The 14,648-nt window shown below is 49.9% G+C and overlaps 1 protein-coding gene across 1 annotated transcript in view; it reads left to right on the top strand.

Annotated features, from left to right (window-relative positions):
* The window catches only part of Nfkb1 (nuclear factor kappa B subunit 1), a 92,529-nt gene extending 78,768 nt beyond the window's left edge, over window positions 1–13,761 (top strand). The window contains exons 17-24 of the mRNA XM_028857418.1: window positions 1,069–1,270; window positions 1,722–1,891; window positions 2,205–2,307; window positions 4,517–4,641; window positions 5,379–5,445; window positions 5,768–5,940; window positions 7,129–7,306; window positions 12,924–13,761. Coding sequence (XP_028713251.1) covers window positions 1,069–1,270; window positions 1,722–1,891; window positions 2,205–2,307; window positions 4,517–4,641; window positions 5,379–5,445; window positions 5,768–5,940; window positions 7,129–7,306; window positions 12,924–13,084 — 1,179 coding nt within the window. The 3' untranslated portion in view covers window positions 13,085–13,761. The remainder of the gene's footprint in view (window positions 1–1,068; window positions 1,271–1,721; window positions 1,892–2,204; window positions 2,308–4,516; window positions 4,642–5,378; window positions 5,446–5,767; window positions 5,941–7,128; window positions 7,307–12,923) is intronic.
* Window positions 13,762–14,648: the final 887 nt, after the last annotated feature.

Below are 14,648 nucleotides of genomic sequence, written 5' to 3'. Positions count from 1 at the left end.
CTGTGCAGTTCCATGGACAGCTGGTTTATTGTCATTGATCCCAAAGAGAATGCTGTAGTGCCCCTAACCAGCTGCTCACTGTTCACCTGGATTGCAGCAAAGGTCTGCATCATGTCCTCCTGTAGGTTTGTGTCAGAAGTTGGGGTACTAGGACAGTTTGAGCACTGACCTCCACAGACAGATCCTAAGGATTCCTTGAGCCCCACCCTTTACAACTGTTGAAGATATAATCCTGGGGGTTAGATGTAGAAACCTAAAATATCACCATGGCAACTTGGGTCTTGGTGGCCCACCTGCCCCTGCTTCTAAGCCAGGAACTGTTCCCTGCATGGGAGGTTGGGCAACTCCTCACTGCACAGCTGGACTTCATTGTGAAGCTCTTGTGAAGTATGCAGGTTGTCCTGAAGGAAGTGTTACTCTCTATCTGCGATCTCCAATTCTTTGACAGGCACGTTCATGGTTGTGTTAGCCTTGCTCATTTCTGAAAACAGTTTTGCATGCATCCTATTTGTATCCATGGAAGCACAGCCTTGTGGTCAGGAAGACCTTTCGTTACCTGTTATGGACAGTAACTGCGATTGGTTTTTGCCTGAGCTTTCTTTGGGAAACTGTTGCATTGTCCTAACTAAGCCAACTAGAATCCCTAGCACCTTTGATGATGTTAGGTATAGCTTGTAACAGCAGACCTCTTGAAGCCAGCCTGCAGCGTTGTGTTCTAATTTAGCAAATGTAGTTCCAGGCCATTGTAGATAGAGTCCTATCAGAAACTCAGAAAAAAAAAAAGAAAGCCTAAATTTGCTTCTAGGTGAGTTAAAATGTCAACAGTTGGACTGTGACAAAGCAAAACCACTAAGCATTTTAAATTATCCCATACTCCTGACTGTTGCATGCCGCCTCCCTCCTTGGGCCTTGGCGCCTGCCCTGTGAAACAGGAAGCTCCTGACAAAGGTCAAGAGTTCATCTGGGAGTGACAGATGGCCCACAGCCATACTGAAGTGACGGCTCTGAAGCCAGCGGCTGCAGATGTCCACAAGCAACCAACGACTCTCCTGCCCCTTCTCTACCCAGACACCTTTGCACTTGGCCGTCATCACCAAGCAGGAAGATGTGGTGGAGGACTTGCTGAGGGTTGGGGCTGACCTGAGCCTTCTGGACCGCTGGGGTAACTCTGTTCTGCACCTAGCTGCCAGAGAAGGACACGATAAGATCCTGAGTGTCCTACTCAAGAACAGGAAAGCAGCACTCCTTATCGACCACCCCAACGGGGAAGGTAAGGGCCAGTTCCTTGCTGCACAACCCTCCCATTCTGCTTCTACACAGTTGCTTGGCACTGGGTAAATGTGTGTACCTTGACTTGGACCCACAAATGCTCTCTTGGCCAGCTGGAGTTCATCCTGTCTCGTAGCTGTTTCTGCTGTTTACCACGACAAACCCCTTTAAAGGTGATTTGGAGTGTTACTCAGTAAGTGGAAAAAGCAAGCCTGAGCAAACACTGGTCTTAAACTATATAAAGCATCATTTATACTGAGAATGTGCTTATTTAGTAGCTCAGTATCTCCTGTGAGCATCATAGGAGCTTCTAGAAGCAGAACAGTGGCCCTTCAGAGCCTTTGAAACATGTCCTGAAAGAAACCGGAAGCGCCGCAAGCTAGTGGCATCCCTCCTTCCCACAGTCCAGTTTTGCCAGTCCCGCCCACATCTGTATCTCTGCTTGGCCTTAGGTCTAAATGCCATTCACATAGCTGTGATGAGCAATAGCCTGCCATGTCTGCTGCTGCTTGTGGCTGCCGGGGCAGAGGTCAATGCTCAGGAGCAGAAGTCTGGGCGCACAGCACTGCACCTGGCCGTGGAGTACGACAACATCTCCTTGGCTGGCTGCCTGCTTCTGGAGGTAAAGGACATACTTGTGATCTTGAATTAAATCCCAAGGGAATTTTAGGGCAGTCTTTTCAACGCATGACGCCAGTGCCAGCTGTGCTGTCAGTAGTCAGCTCTGCTTAGCATCTGTACGTGAGTTCAGAGAGGCCACTTCCTGCATCCCCAGCTCCAGCCCCACTCTCTAACTGGGGACTCCTTCAATGGCAGGGCCAACCCAGTGTAGCTACTGGGCGAATGATCTAACCTGAGGGGCCATGCAGATCGGGAGGGAGAGATGAGGGGAGAAGAGAACCTCCTGCTAACTCTTTCTTCGTGGGCGGATTTAGGGCGATGCCCACGTGGACAGTACCACCTATGATGGGACCACACCTCTACATATAGCAGCTGGAAGAGGGTCCACCAGACTGGCAGCTCTTCTCAAAGCAGCAGGTAAGATGGCCTGGCGGTCACTGACGGACATTGACATCAGCCAAGCAAACTCTGCCCGAGAGTGCAGAGCTTCCCTCTGCAGCTGGGAGTGGAGAAAAACTACGTGGTTGGTCACAGTCACAGCAGAGGCTCTGCTTGGCCTCGTAATCCTGGGCTTACCTTGATGGTGTGTTTGCTTTCGTTCTCTGATTCATCTGTCTGTGTTGTGTTTGGGTTATTCAGGGTGAGTCAGTGACTATAGGCTTTTGAGCTGTAGCTAGTCATATCACAAGTCCCCAGAAGAAAAAGATTTAAATATTTCCTTTTGTAAGAGAAGTCTTTTAGAAGCTGAAGTCATAGGAAAAGCCAATGAGCCATGGTGTGTTCATATTATTGTGAATGAGACATTAAACCCTGCTAGCATTCACTGCCTTTACTATGTTCCAGGCACCATGCTGGCATCCCACATACACTCCTTTACCACATTTAATCCGAAGTAACTCTTTGAGATAAGTACTGTTGTTATTAATCCCATTTTATCGCCAAGAAGACAGACTAGAAAGACAAGCAGGCTCACTCTCAGTGTCCTAGACAGCTGTGAGTCACACCTCCACAGCCTGGACCTGCAGACATTTATCCTCTACGCCGTGCTTCTTCCTACTCTGCTTGGGGTCCTCAGGCAGTTTTCTAGTTAGCTCTCTAGTCCTAGTAAAGCCTAGGGAAATATTCCAGCTCATCTTGTGTCTCCAGTGCCTTGTGCATTTGCGTTTACACATGACTGATGAGATTGGCGTTTCTGGCCTGTCAGGACAACCTAATATACTTCAGAAGTTGTTTTGGAAAAGACCTGTGGAAGGCACATTCTTCATCAAGTCAAGCGAACTGGATTGTATATGGAGTGTGTGGTAAAGACAGAAGAACGAAGTGGAATAAGCAGCAGTCTTTAGCTCCTCCTTAGTCAAATTGAACTCTGGTTTGCCCAAGGGGCCCCGGTTGCGATATGTATGAGTCATTTTGGAAGTCACTGATTATATTGAAAAAAAAAAATGTTGTCTCTTAAGCCAGACATTGTGGTACACACCTGTAGTCCCAACACTCAGGAGGCTGAGGCAGGAGAATTTCCATAAGCTTAGGCCAGTTTGGTCTACATAGTTCTGAGCCAACCCAAGATACATACATGCTGTCTCAGAAGTAAAAACATAATTTAGAAATGTAAAAGTTTTTACTTAAATTCACCATGAAAGTGTAGCAAATAATAGCTTGTGTGATACAAAGGAAAATCAGACAGAGCCTAGCCCTGGTGTCCCCAGGGTCCTGAAGGTCATGAAGGTCACAGGACTGTTCAGGAACATGTGGAGCCCTCAGGTCTTCAAACCCACTTCGCCACCATGCTCCTGGCCATGTGATGCTTGCATTATAATAGAGCGTGCCAGACTGCAGAGGGCAGCAAGACGGCACCGTGCTGGCCAAGTCAGGTGTTCTGCCAGTAGAACTGAAGCCAATTCTTCATCCCATAAAGCTGTGCTGAGCCTGCCGCTGTCCGATAAATACTGAGCTGAGCTCTGACAGAGTAGCCAGGAAGACTTTAAGAGGTAACTGGCACTAACATTTGAATTACTCCTTCTGTTTCCTTGCTGAAAGCGGAAGAACAGGCTAGATTCCCGCGATTTGTTAGCACATTATTTTTTTCCTATAACACATCCTACCTAGCACAAGGTTCTTTTGGTGTTTATTTTCCTGTTGCTTAAAAATTAGGGACCTAAAATGGCTGCACCTAAAATTGACCATGCTGCCGTAGACATCAAGCAGATGGGCTGTTCTGAGCAAGCAAGATAAGAGAGTGAGATGTGTGCATGGGTAGATGTAAATTTGAAGATTCAGGACTTAACCCCTGAAGGTGCATCCCGGCCCCTATAAATTGCGGCCTTCTAATTCTTAGATTAAAATGCGTCATTCAATCAAATACATCCTGCAGAGTTGCAAGTCAGAGTATTTGAAGTCTTTTATTTGTAATGGTGTCCTTGGCTGTAGAGGGCACCCTTTGATAGCTTTTCAGTAAAAGTCAATTAAAATTTAAAAAGTTGGTTGTAAATTTTACTAGAAATAAAAAATTAACCTGTAATCGCCTCTATGAGCTGAAGGAAATTGCCCTTAGAAATGTGACCCCTGTGTGCAGTTGGAAGTTGACAAGCTTTGCATTTTACATACACTGTGTTGCCTGACTCCATAGGAGCAGACCCCCTGGTGGAGAACTTTGAGCCTCTCTATGACCTGGACGACTCGTGGGAGCAGGCTGGAGAGGATGAGGGGGTGGTGCCAGGCACCACCCCCCTGGACATGGCTGCCAACTGGCAGGTGAGCTCTGCCCAGTCCATCTCACGGTGTTTTGGGGGAGCCAGTGGCTCAGGAATGTTAAAAACAGATGGCCCTTCTTGGCACCCTTCTCCCTAAAGAACAAGCCTTTGCATGAAGTCTGCTGAGCAAGAGGCGTGTTTATCTTGAAATGCCTAGCCATGAAAGATCTAGGTCAACTGAGCCCTAGCTGTAAAGCTGTTTGCTTAATCAGATCAGGGTTGAGGTGTGAGAGGTTAGAAAAGACAGAAGTCACAGAAGAATCACCTTTTCTGTGCACGTGACAAGAATTCTTGCCATCTCCGTCACGCTAGTTTGCTCAGAACTCAGGTGCAGGGTTTCTGAACATAAAGATAAACTGTGGATTTCCGTAAACATATTGAAACCCTTCCTTTGAACTCAGCTGAGCTTAGACCTAAAGGAGAGAGCAGTCAGTAGGTCTTTGGGCTGAGAGAAAAGAGCCAGAGGGCAGAGCAGGCAGTGGAAAGAGCTGAGATAGTCAGGTTTGTAGGGATGCGGCAGCTCCTCCACACTGTCTGTGCACCTCCTGGGAGCCCGCTCGCTGGACTGCGTGGCCCTACAGGGAACACAGAAGACTGACCCACTGTAGTGCCCCGTGACCTTCCTAACCTGTGCACCATCAGCAAAGGAACTTCAGAGAACACCCGGAAAACCTCTGTGGTTAAGGACTTCTAAAAGTCACGTCTGTGAATATTTTCTTATGTTTTTCTATCCAACAGGTGTTTGACATACTAAATGGGAAGCCATATGAGCGTGTGTTCACATCTGATGACATACTACCCCAAGGTGAGTTGTGACAGAACAGATTCTCTCAGCCAGTGTAGCCCCCGTGCTGTGGTTTACGGGAGGAGAGGGAAGCCAGCGTGTTCCAGGGTGTGCTGCAGAAAGTTCAGTTCTTATCTCAGAATCAAAGAGCCCCGGCGTGAAAAGCGGAAAGCTTGGTCCTGATCTGATAGAAGCATAGACTGCTGCTGCTCAGCTGGGGCTCTGGACTTTCTAGAAGCTTCATTGCTTCCGTCAGACATTGAGGGAACAAAAGGACAGTGATGGATCCTCTCAGGCTGGTTGTCCCTGGAAGGTTAAAGCAGCGTGTCTCTCTCTTCCTTAGGAGACATGAAACAGCTAACAGAAGAGACGAGGCTACAGCTCTACAAGCTGCTGGAGATCCCTGATCCAGACAAAAACTGGGCCACTCTGGCTCAGAAGTTAGGTCTGGGGATACTTAATAACGCCTTCCGGCTGAGTCCTGCTCCTTCTAAAACTCTTATGGACAACTATGAGGTAAGGCGCCACCTTGCCATTTGTAGTTATATGTGTAACTATTCGTAGTTGACTGTTAGCATCACTGACCAGGGTACAATCCTCTCCCCTTCGTCATGATTTTGTTGAAGAAAAGCAGCCATTGCCTAGGGCACTGGGAGGTGAAGGAACCCAGGCTGAGATGGAAGCCTGTCTTCCTAAGGAGACCAATTACCTACCTCTAGACAGTGCCTGTTTTCAAATTCTCAGAGCCTTCCTACAAAAAATGCTACTGACCACATAACTGGGATCCCTCTAAGCTAAGATCTGGGATCCCTCTGAGCTAAGATCAGTTTGCACACCCCCTGTTTCCAAGAGGGAGACCCAGGGCCGTGGGCTCTTTGTTCTGTGTGGTGACTCCTAGTGGAACAATTCTAAACCAAAAAGTAGAAAAACACGGGGGGATGATTGTGCATGAGGCTGTCTTGTTAGCTGCTGTCTCCCCTGGTTTCTGCGCATAGACATCACTGCAAGAAAGCAGTCTCCCTGCCTCAGTGGACTCATGAGCTTTTTTCTCTCTCTTCCTCTCTTTTTTCTTTCCCTGTCCCTCATCTTCTCCATCTCCCTCCATCTCCCTCATCATCTCCCTCAGCATCTCCTCTCCCTCATCTCTCCATCTCCCTCATCTTCTCATCTCCCTCATCTCTCCATCTCCCTCATCTCTCCATCTCCTCATTCTCCCTCTCCTCATCTCTCATCTCTCCTCATTCCTCCATCTCCCTCATCTTCTCCACTTCCCTCATTTTCTCCATCTCCCTCATCTCTCCATCTCCCTCATCCTCTCCATCTCCCTCATCTTCTCCATCTCCCTCATCTTCTCCACCTCCCTCATCTTCTCCATCTCCCCATCTCCCTCTATCTTCTCCATCTCCCTCATCTTCTCATCTCCCTCATCTTCTCCATCTCCCTCATCTCTCCATCTCCCTCACCTTCTCCATCTCCCTCATCTTCTCCATCTCCCTCTCCATCTCTCCTGTGATTTCCTGGTGGTTTTTGGTCTAAGACGGAAATAGAACTTAAACACTGTATTTCCTCAGATACTCCTTTCCCTGCCCTTTCCAGACCCGCCTGGCCCTCTGGAGCAGACACAGGGAAGAAGGGATAGATGTTGATGTTTGCAATCTGCACAGGGGCTAGACCATACAAACATACTCTCCATTTTCCTCCCAGGTCTCTGGGGGCACCATCAAAGAGCTGATGGAGGCCCTGCGACAGATGGGCTACACGGAGGCCATTGAAGTGATCCAGGCAGCCTTCTGCACCCCGGACACCACAGCCTCCAGCCCCGTGACCACTGCTCAGGCCCACCTGCTGCCTCTCTCATCTTCCTCCACCAGGCAGCACATAGGTAAAGAGGCTGAGAAATCGCCTTTTGCTCTTGGGCAGGGTGTCTGTGCTCTGTGATATGGTGCCACAGTTCCCTTCCCCAGGCTTTTCCTGGACATGTGTCCCCGCCATGCTCCCATACACATGAAGGGGCAGCTCCCACAGACACTCACACTGGTACATGGGTCACTTGCATTCCCAGGAAACATTGGATATGGGGCTGAAGAAACACTATTTCTCATACTTGTTAAACTTAAAGAGAGGTTCTAAGAAGGATGAGTCACCCTGGGTTCACAAGACAATAAGCATAATGTATGCCCTCCTTCCATGCCACCCGACTTCATGTCCTCCACCTCCTCCCTCATGTCCTCCACCTCCTCCCTCATGTCCTCCACCTCCTCCCTCATGTGCTCCACCTCCTCCCTCATGTCCTCCACCTCCTCCCTCATGTTCTCCACCTCCTCCCTCATGTCCTCCACCTCCTCCCTCAGTGCTCCACCTCCTCCCTCATGTCCTCCACCTCCTCCCTCAGGTCCTCCACCTCCTCCCTCATGTCCTCCACCTCCTCCCTCAGGTCCTCCACCTCCTCCCTCATGTCCTCCACCTCCTCCCTCAGGTCCTCCACCTCCTCCCCTCCCCTCCCCTCATGTCCTCCACCTCCTCCCTCATGTCCTCCACCTCCTCCCTCAGGTCCTCCACCTCCTCCCTCATGTCCTCCACCTCCTCCCTCAGGTCCTCCACCTCCTCCCTCAGTCCTCCACCTCCTCCCTCAGGTCCTCCACCTCCTCCCTCAGGTCCTCCACCTCCTCCCTCATGTCCTCCACCTCCTCCCTCATGTCCTCCACCTCCTCCCTCAGGTCCTCCACCTCCTCCCTCATGTCCTCCACCTCCTCCCTCAGTCCTCCACCTCCTCCCCCCCCCCCCCTCCTCCCTCATGTCCTCCACCTCCTCCCTCAGGACCTCCACCTCCTCCCTCATGTCCTCCACCTCCTCCCTCAGGACCTCCACCTCCTCCCTCATGTCCTCTCACCTCCTCCCTCATGTCCTCCACCTCCTCCCTCATGTCCTCCACCTCCTCCCTCAGGTCCTCCACCTCCTCCCTCAGGTCCTCCACCTCCTCCCTCATGTCCTCCACCTCCTCCCTCAGGTCCTCCACCTCCTCCCTCATGTCCTCCACCTCCTCCCTCATGTCCTCCACCTCCTCCCTCAGGTCCTCCACCTCCTCCCTCATGTCCTCCACCTCCTCCCTCATGTCCTCCACCTCCTCCCTCATGTTCTCCACCTCCTCCCTCATGTCCTCCACCTCCCTCATGTCCTCCACCTCCTCCCTCAGTCCTCACCTCCTCCCTCATGTCCTCCACCTCCTCCCTCATGTCCTCACCTCCTCCCTCAGGTCCTCCACCTCCTCCCTCATGTCCTCCACCTCCTCCCTCAGTGCTCCACCTCCTCCCTCAGGTCCTCCACCTCCTCCCTCATGTCCTCCACCTCCTCCCTCATGTCCTCCACCTCCTCCCTCATGTCCTCCACCTCCTCCCTCATGTCCTCCACCTCCTCCCTCATGTCCTCCACCTCCTCCCTCAGGTCCTCCACCTCCTCCCTCATGTCCTCCACCTCCTCCCTCATGTCCTCCACCTCCTCCCTCATGTCCTCCACCTCCTCCCTCATGTCCTCCACCTCCTCCCTCATGTCCTCCACCTCCTCCCTCATGTCCTCCACCTCCTCCCTCAGTCCTCCACCTCCTCCCTCAGGTCCTCCACCTCCTCCCTCATGTCCTCCACCTCCTCCCTCAGTCCTCCACCTCCTCCCTCATGTCCTCCACCTCCTCCCTCATTCTCCACCTCCTCCCTCATGTCCCACCTCCTCCCTCATGTCCCCACCTCCTCCCTCAGGCCCTCCACCTCCTCCCTCAGTCCTCCACCTCCTCCCTCATGTCCTCCACCTCCTCCCTCAGTCTCCACCTCCTCCCTCAGTCCTCCACCTCCTCCCTCAGGTCCTCACCTCCTCCCTCAGGTCCTCCACCTCCTCCCTCAGTCCCACCTCCTCCCTCATGCTCCACCTCCTCCCTCAGTCCTCACCTCCTCCTCATTTCTCCACCTCCTCCCTCATGTCCTCTACCTCCTCCCTCATGTCCTCCACCTCCTCCCTCAGTCCTCTACCTCCTCCCTCATGTCCTCCACCTCCTCCTTCATGTCCTCCACCTCCTCCCTCAGGTCCTCCACCTCCTCCTTCATGTCCTCCACCTCCCTCATGTCCTCCACCTCCTCCGTCAGGACCTCCACCTCCCCCCACCAGCCATCTCTTTCCATGATACCCCACCTCAGGTTCTCCACTTACTCCCTCCAGCCTTCTCCTTCCTTCGCTCCCCTCCACACTCATGGTCCTGGTTTGTTTTCCCGCATTAACAGTTCCACCTGTCATCCCCCCAAAACATTCATCTGTAGGAGTAGATCTCGATTAGACCATGAACCCTGTATTCCTTATCGTTTTGTTAGTCTACCTTACTTAGCCATTTCATGCTTTCTCCAACCTGACGCCCCTTTCTTCTTGCCCACCTATATCCTAGCCACAAGACTCTGTTGAAAACAGAAACAATTAGCAGTCTCTCATCTTCGCACCATGCCAGTACCCATGTGGGAGGTCTTCCATCTGGGCTCAGTAGGTTGTGTGTCTGCCCGAGACCTGGGGAACCCCCCCGCCCCCGGGGCCCTCCCTCTCACCTTCAGCAGGTCCCAGCTACCTGATTCTTGCCTCTTTGTTCTGTATTATCCATTCCTTCCCCACCTGCTGTGGAGAGCTACCTACTTATCAGCTATCATTTCCTCATCCTTAAAAACATAAATCAGAGGAAATAGAACACCACTTCCTTTACCATCCCTAGCTGGGTTCAAGCTTCTCAGAAATGGTCTTAAATCTGCTGCCCACCTCGTCACCTCAGTCCCCACCTCTCCTAGACCTGCTCCCCTCACATGGGCTCACATGTTGCCAGATTGGCCACCACACTGCTCCTCTCATTGATGCGTCTGTCATGGCCCCCTGCTCTTCAGTGTCCACTCGGGGCTTTGTCACAGCACGTCCACCTTGCTGCCTTCTCCTCGCTCCGTTTTATAGGCAGGCATAGTCCTAAGCAACCTTCTCTGCAGAGTTGTGTATTTGTGCATGTGTGAGGTTTGTGTGTGCATGTCCGTGTGTGTGCACTTGGTTTCCTTAAGGCTTTTCTATACACGTCTGGTTTACCCTCCTCTCCGTGCGGCCCCCCCTCCCCCCCCCCCCCCCCATTCCCCCCCCCCCCCCCCCCCCCCCCCATGTCCTCACTTGCACTCTTCCTCCCTGTCTTCCACTCCCATGTGTGTCCCGTCACCCTCCCTACCGTCTTCCCTCCTTGTAAAGCCTCCTTTCCACCCCTCACAGGCCCCTTTCTAGTTTCCTGGCCGCTACCCACACGTACTCCCACATACATACACATATGTGACTGTTGGAAGCTGGGATCCACACGTAGGAGAGAACATGCGATATTTATCTTTCTGGGTCACCTTGAGTAGTGTTTTCCAGTTCCATCCATTTCCCTGCAGATTTCATCTTTCTTGGTGGCTGAATAAATCCTGTTAGCTGCCCACAACTCTTTACTCTTACACAAACTCATATTGGCCACATCTGTCAGAAGCATAGCCCTCTTCCAGAGGAAGACAAAATCTGAGAGTTGCCATGGGCATTTTCTGGCACTCATGTTCAGCCCATTCCCTTCGTGATGGCTGCCTGGTCCAGCCCTTCCTCGTTTCTTGCCTGAACTCCAGCAGTGGCCGTTCCTTTGCTGACCCCCTCCATCTGTTCTCTGCACCACAGTGATGGGACATGACGGGGCTCCTATCATAATTAAAAAGTAAATACTCAGCAGCTAGGAAGATGACAAGTTCGAGAGCCTGACTGTTTCCTCCTGCATTTGTGGAAAAGCCCGGAGGGTGGCGAATGCCTGTAATCCCAGTAGCCGGCGCATGGAGGAAGAAGGGACAGCAAGAGAGGTGGACTTGGGACTCCTTGGTCAGCCTCAAAAGACAAGATGCAGAGTAATCAAGGAAGTCACCCGGTGTGAGACTCCACACATGGGCACACTTTCCACAGGCACACGAGAGTGCTGATACTCCACTGTTGGGTCCCAACTCAGAAGGAGGCAAGATTTGGTTTGGGTCACAGTTTATAGGTTCCATGGGCCGTTGTCTTCAGGTATGGCAAAGCCTTCACCATGGTAGAAGCACATGGCAGAGGAATCCTGTCACTTCACGGTGTTTGGACAGCACAGAGAGATGGGGAAGAGCCAGAGGCCCATTGTCTCTTTCAAGGCCACACCCCCAATGACCTAACTTCCTTCTTTGAGTCCCTCCCTTCAAAAAGTACTACCTCCAAATAATATCACAGGCTGGTAAGCAGGCCTTTACTTAACACACAGCCTTTGGAGGACATTTTAAGATCCAAACCATAATAGACATCAAGCCTTTAAAACACTCCACAGTCTCTATTATATAACAGATAGCAGACAAAGACTATTGATTGGAGTTAGCACCAGGACAACACTACAGTACTGTCATTGAAGTCTCAGGTCTGACGTTAAGATTCAATGATGATAATTAAGCATTTGCTTAGTGTGTGTTAGGTTTTTGTTTCCTTAGTCACTCTGTGCAGAGAATAATCTGGTCTGGTCAGATCCCCAAGGATACTTTCCAACAAATAAAATTTAAGTTTTTAGTATAGAGACATTTTTACAAAACAGCCTCAATTTCTTGCACCAAATTTTTTTCTAGGCAATGTGTATTATTTAATAGCTCATACAGCCCGAAGAGAAATCTCCGTTTTAGTTCCTACTTCTATTATGAATTTATTTTGTCTTATGTTCAGCAGTTTTCCTGGCTGTAGAAAAGTAATAGAGCAGTTAGGAAAATATGCCTCATTCCTAAGGGGGAAATAATGAAGAGAAATCAGAAAGGATTCCAACAAACAGAAGGCAAGATTTCAAAAGGAAGATGTCCTCTTGGCCAACTCTGACTCAGCAATTTTTTAATGTCATTTGCTATCTCCTGCCCTTCACGCCACTGTGAGCAATGCTGATGAGCATGGGTGGCCAGGTGGGATGTGGTGGCTGGTGGAAGCTAGCAAGCACATCCCTCTTCACGGTAGTCCACAGCAGATCCAGGGAAGGGAGCCCCACTGCTGTAGGGCTAGCTTTATTAGGATACTGTAATACAACACTCTGACCAAAAGCAACTTAGAGGAGGAAAGGATTTATTTTCACTTCCGGGTTACCATCCATCATTGAGGGAAGTCAGGACGGCAACTCAAAATCAGAAACCATCGAGGACTGCTGCTTGCTGCCTCATAGGCTCATGTTTAGACAGCCTTCTTGCATGGCCCAGGACCACCTCTCTGGAAGAGATGCTGTATATGGGAGTCAGGCCATCCCACCTCAGGTAACAGTGAAGACACTCAGTCCCCTCAGACGTCTGGGCAGTACCTCAGCTGAGACGCCCTTCTCAGGTGACTCTGGACTGTGCACAGTTGACAGTTGAAGATAACCGGGACAGCGGCGGGGCGGAACAAAGGCCTTGCCTGGGTGTAGCCAAGCCTCTAATGAACTTGTGCTTTGTCCACAGATGAGCTCCGTGACAATGACAGCGTCTGTGACAGTGGTGTGGAGACATCCTTCCGCAAACTCAGCTTCACAGAGTCTTTGCCTGGAGACAGCTCACTGCTATCTCTAAACAAAATACCCCACAATTATGGGCAGGAAGGACCTATAGAAGGCAAAATTTAGCCTGCTGGCCGTTCCCCACACTGTGTAAACCAAAGGCCTGAATTCCACTGCATCGATCCAAACGAGGAAGGCCGAGCGAATCCAAAGGTGCTGGAAGACAACCGGCCACCGGGTCATTCTTGGTTTCATTCAAGGCCTTCTGAACTTGGCTCCCTTCCCTGGTTCTGAAATGAATTTTAGTTGTCACATACAGATGGTATCTAGCGATCCCAGCACTCAGCTGTGGCTTGGGGGAGGTGGCTTGAGCTTTTCCAGCTGCTACTGGATTACACTTGCTTTGTGTTGTCGCTGCTGTCCCTCTGCTGGGCTCCTGCTGTCATTAAAAGTGCCCCTGTCCCCACCCCGTGTTCTCTCTAGCCGGCTGCAGTACAGTTGTGCATTCAAATTAAGATCAAGGAAAAGGATATTTTTAAATGAGTAACTTGATGAGTAATAAAAAAAAAGACATTGCTTTTTCTAATGTGGTTTATCTGTGATTTAAAAAAGACACATGAACTTAACAATATTTAAGACATGCTACAATCAATGCTGAAAATACTATTTTCCCCCTTTTCTGCATTTTACTATTGTAAATATGTTTTCTAAATCAAATACTTTAAAAGAAAAAATGTTGGATTTATAAATGCTATTTTTTATTTTACTTTTATAATAAAAGGACAAGCACATTGTTGACCTCATCTTGTCTGATCTCTGCAAATACTTTTTCAGAGGAGTCCCTGAAACTGGGATCAGTCCACAGCCTGTTTATTACACCCACATTCTCCCCTGTAACTGGGATCAGTCCACAGCCTGTTTATTACACCCACATTCTCCCCTGTAATTGAGATCAGTCTGTAAACTGTTTATCACATTTACATTCTCCTTTAGACACATTTTTTAAGCTAGAAATGTGCAAAAAGACAAATGTGGAAAGAAAAGTGTTCTATCCCAAGACTGAAGTTGAGTTTGGCAAATTCTGGCCCAGGAAACCTCATCTGGACACATGGCAGTGACATTTTCCATTCTGTACATTACCCCTCTCCAATGCATTCTTTCTGTCTCTGTGATGTTTAACATATCGAAACTTCCACATATCTTCTGGATATGGCATGGCCGTTGCATTCATGAGCACATAGTAATTATGGCTGACTGCACAAAACATGTACAAAATGTGACCCTTCAACCTGTAATGGGGAGGGACTCATGAGTGCCACCCCCACACACAAGTGCAACTGGCCATTAATGGTTGCTAGGGAAGTGAGGAGTCATTTCTGCAGATCCCTGGGAGATTGGTTATGGTAGTGCTGGCTTCATCTCCCTCTATCCACCTTCTCACAGCATCAAGCTCGAGGTATGCCAAATAGACATCTTGTGAGCCAGTGCCCACATCAGAGTCGGGATCCCAGAAAACTCCAGCTGCATGGATGTTGGGGGAAAAAAAAAAAAAAAACAGGATGATTTTGCATGTGTTAAGTCACATAGTCTTAAAAGTAACCCAAATGGGGGTGGGGACAAAATATTCCCAACTTACAGAGAAGAAAATGGAGGCTTAGAGAGCTCAGCTTGGTTGTGGCTAAGGTGCTTC

This window comes from Peromyscus leucopus, chromosome 6 (assembly GCF_004664715.2).
Source record: "Peromyscus leucopus breed LL Stock chromosome 6, UCI_PerLeu_2.1, whole genome shotgun sequence".
Classification (NCBI taxonomy): Eukaryota; Metazoa; Chordata; class Mammalia; order Rodentia; family Cricetidae; genus Peromyscus; species Peromyscus leucopus.
This window is presented reverse-complemented; position numbering and strand designations above follow the sequence as displayed.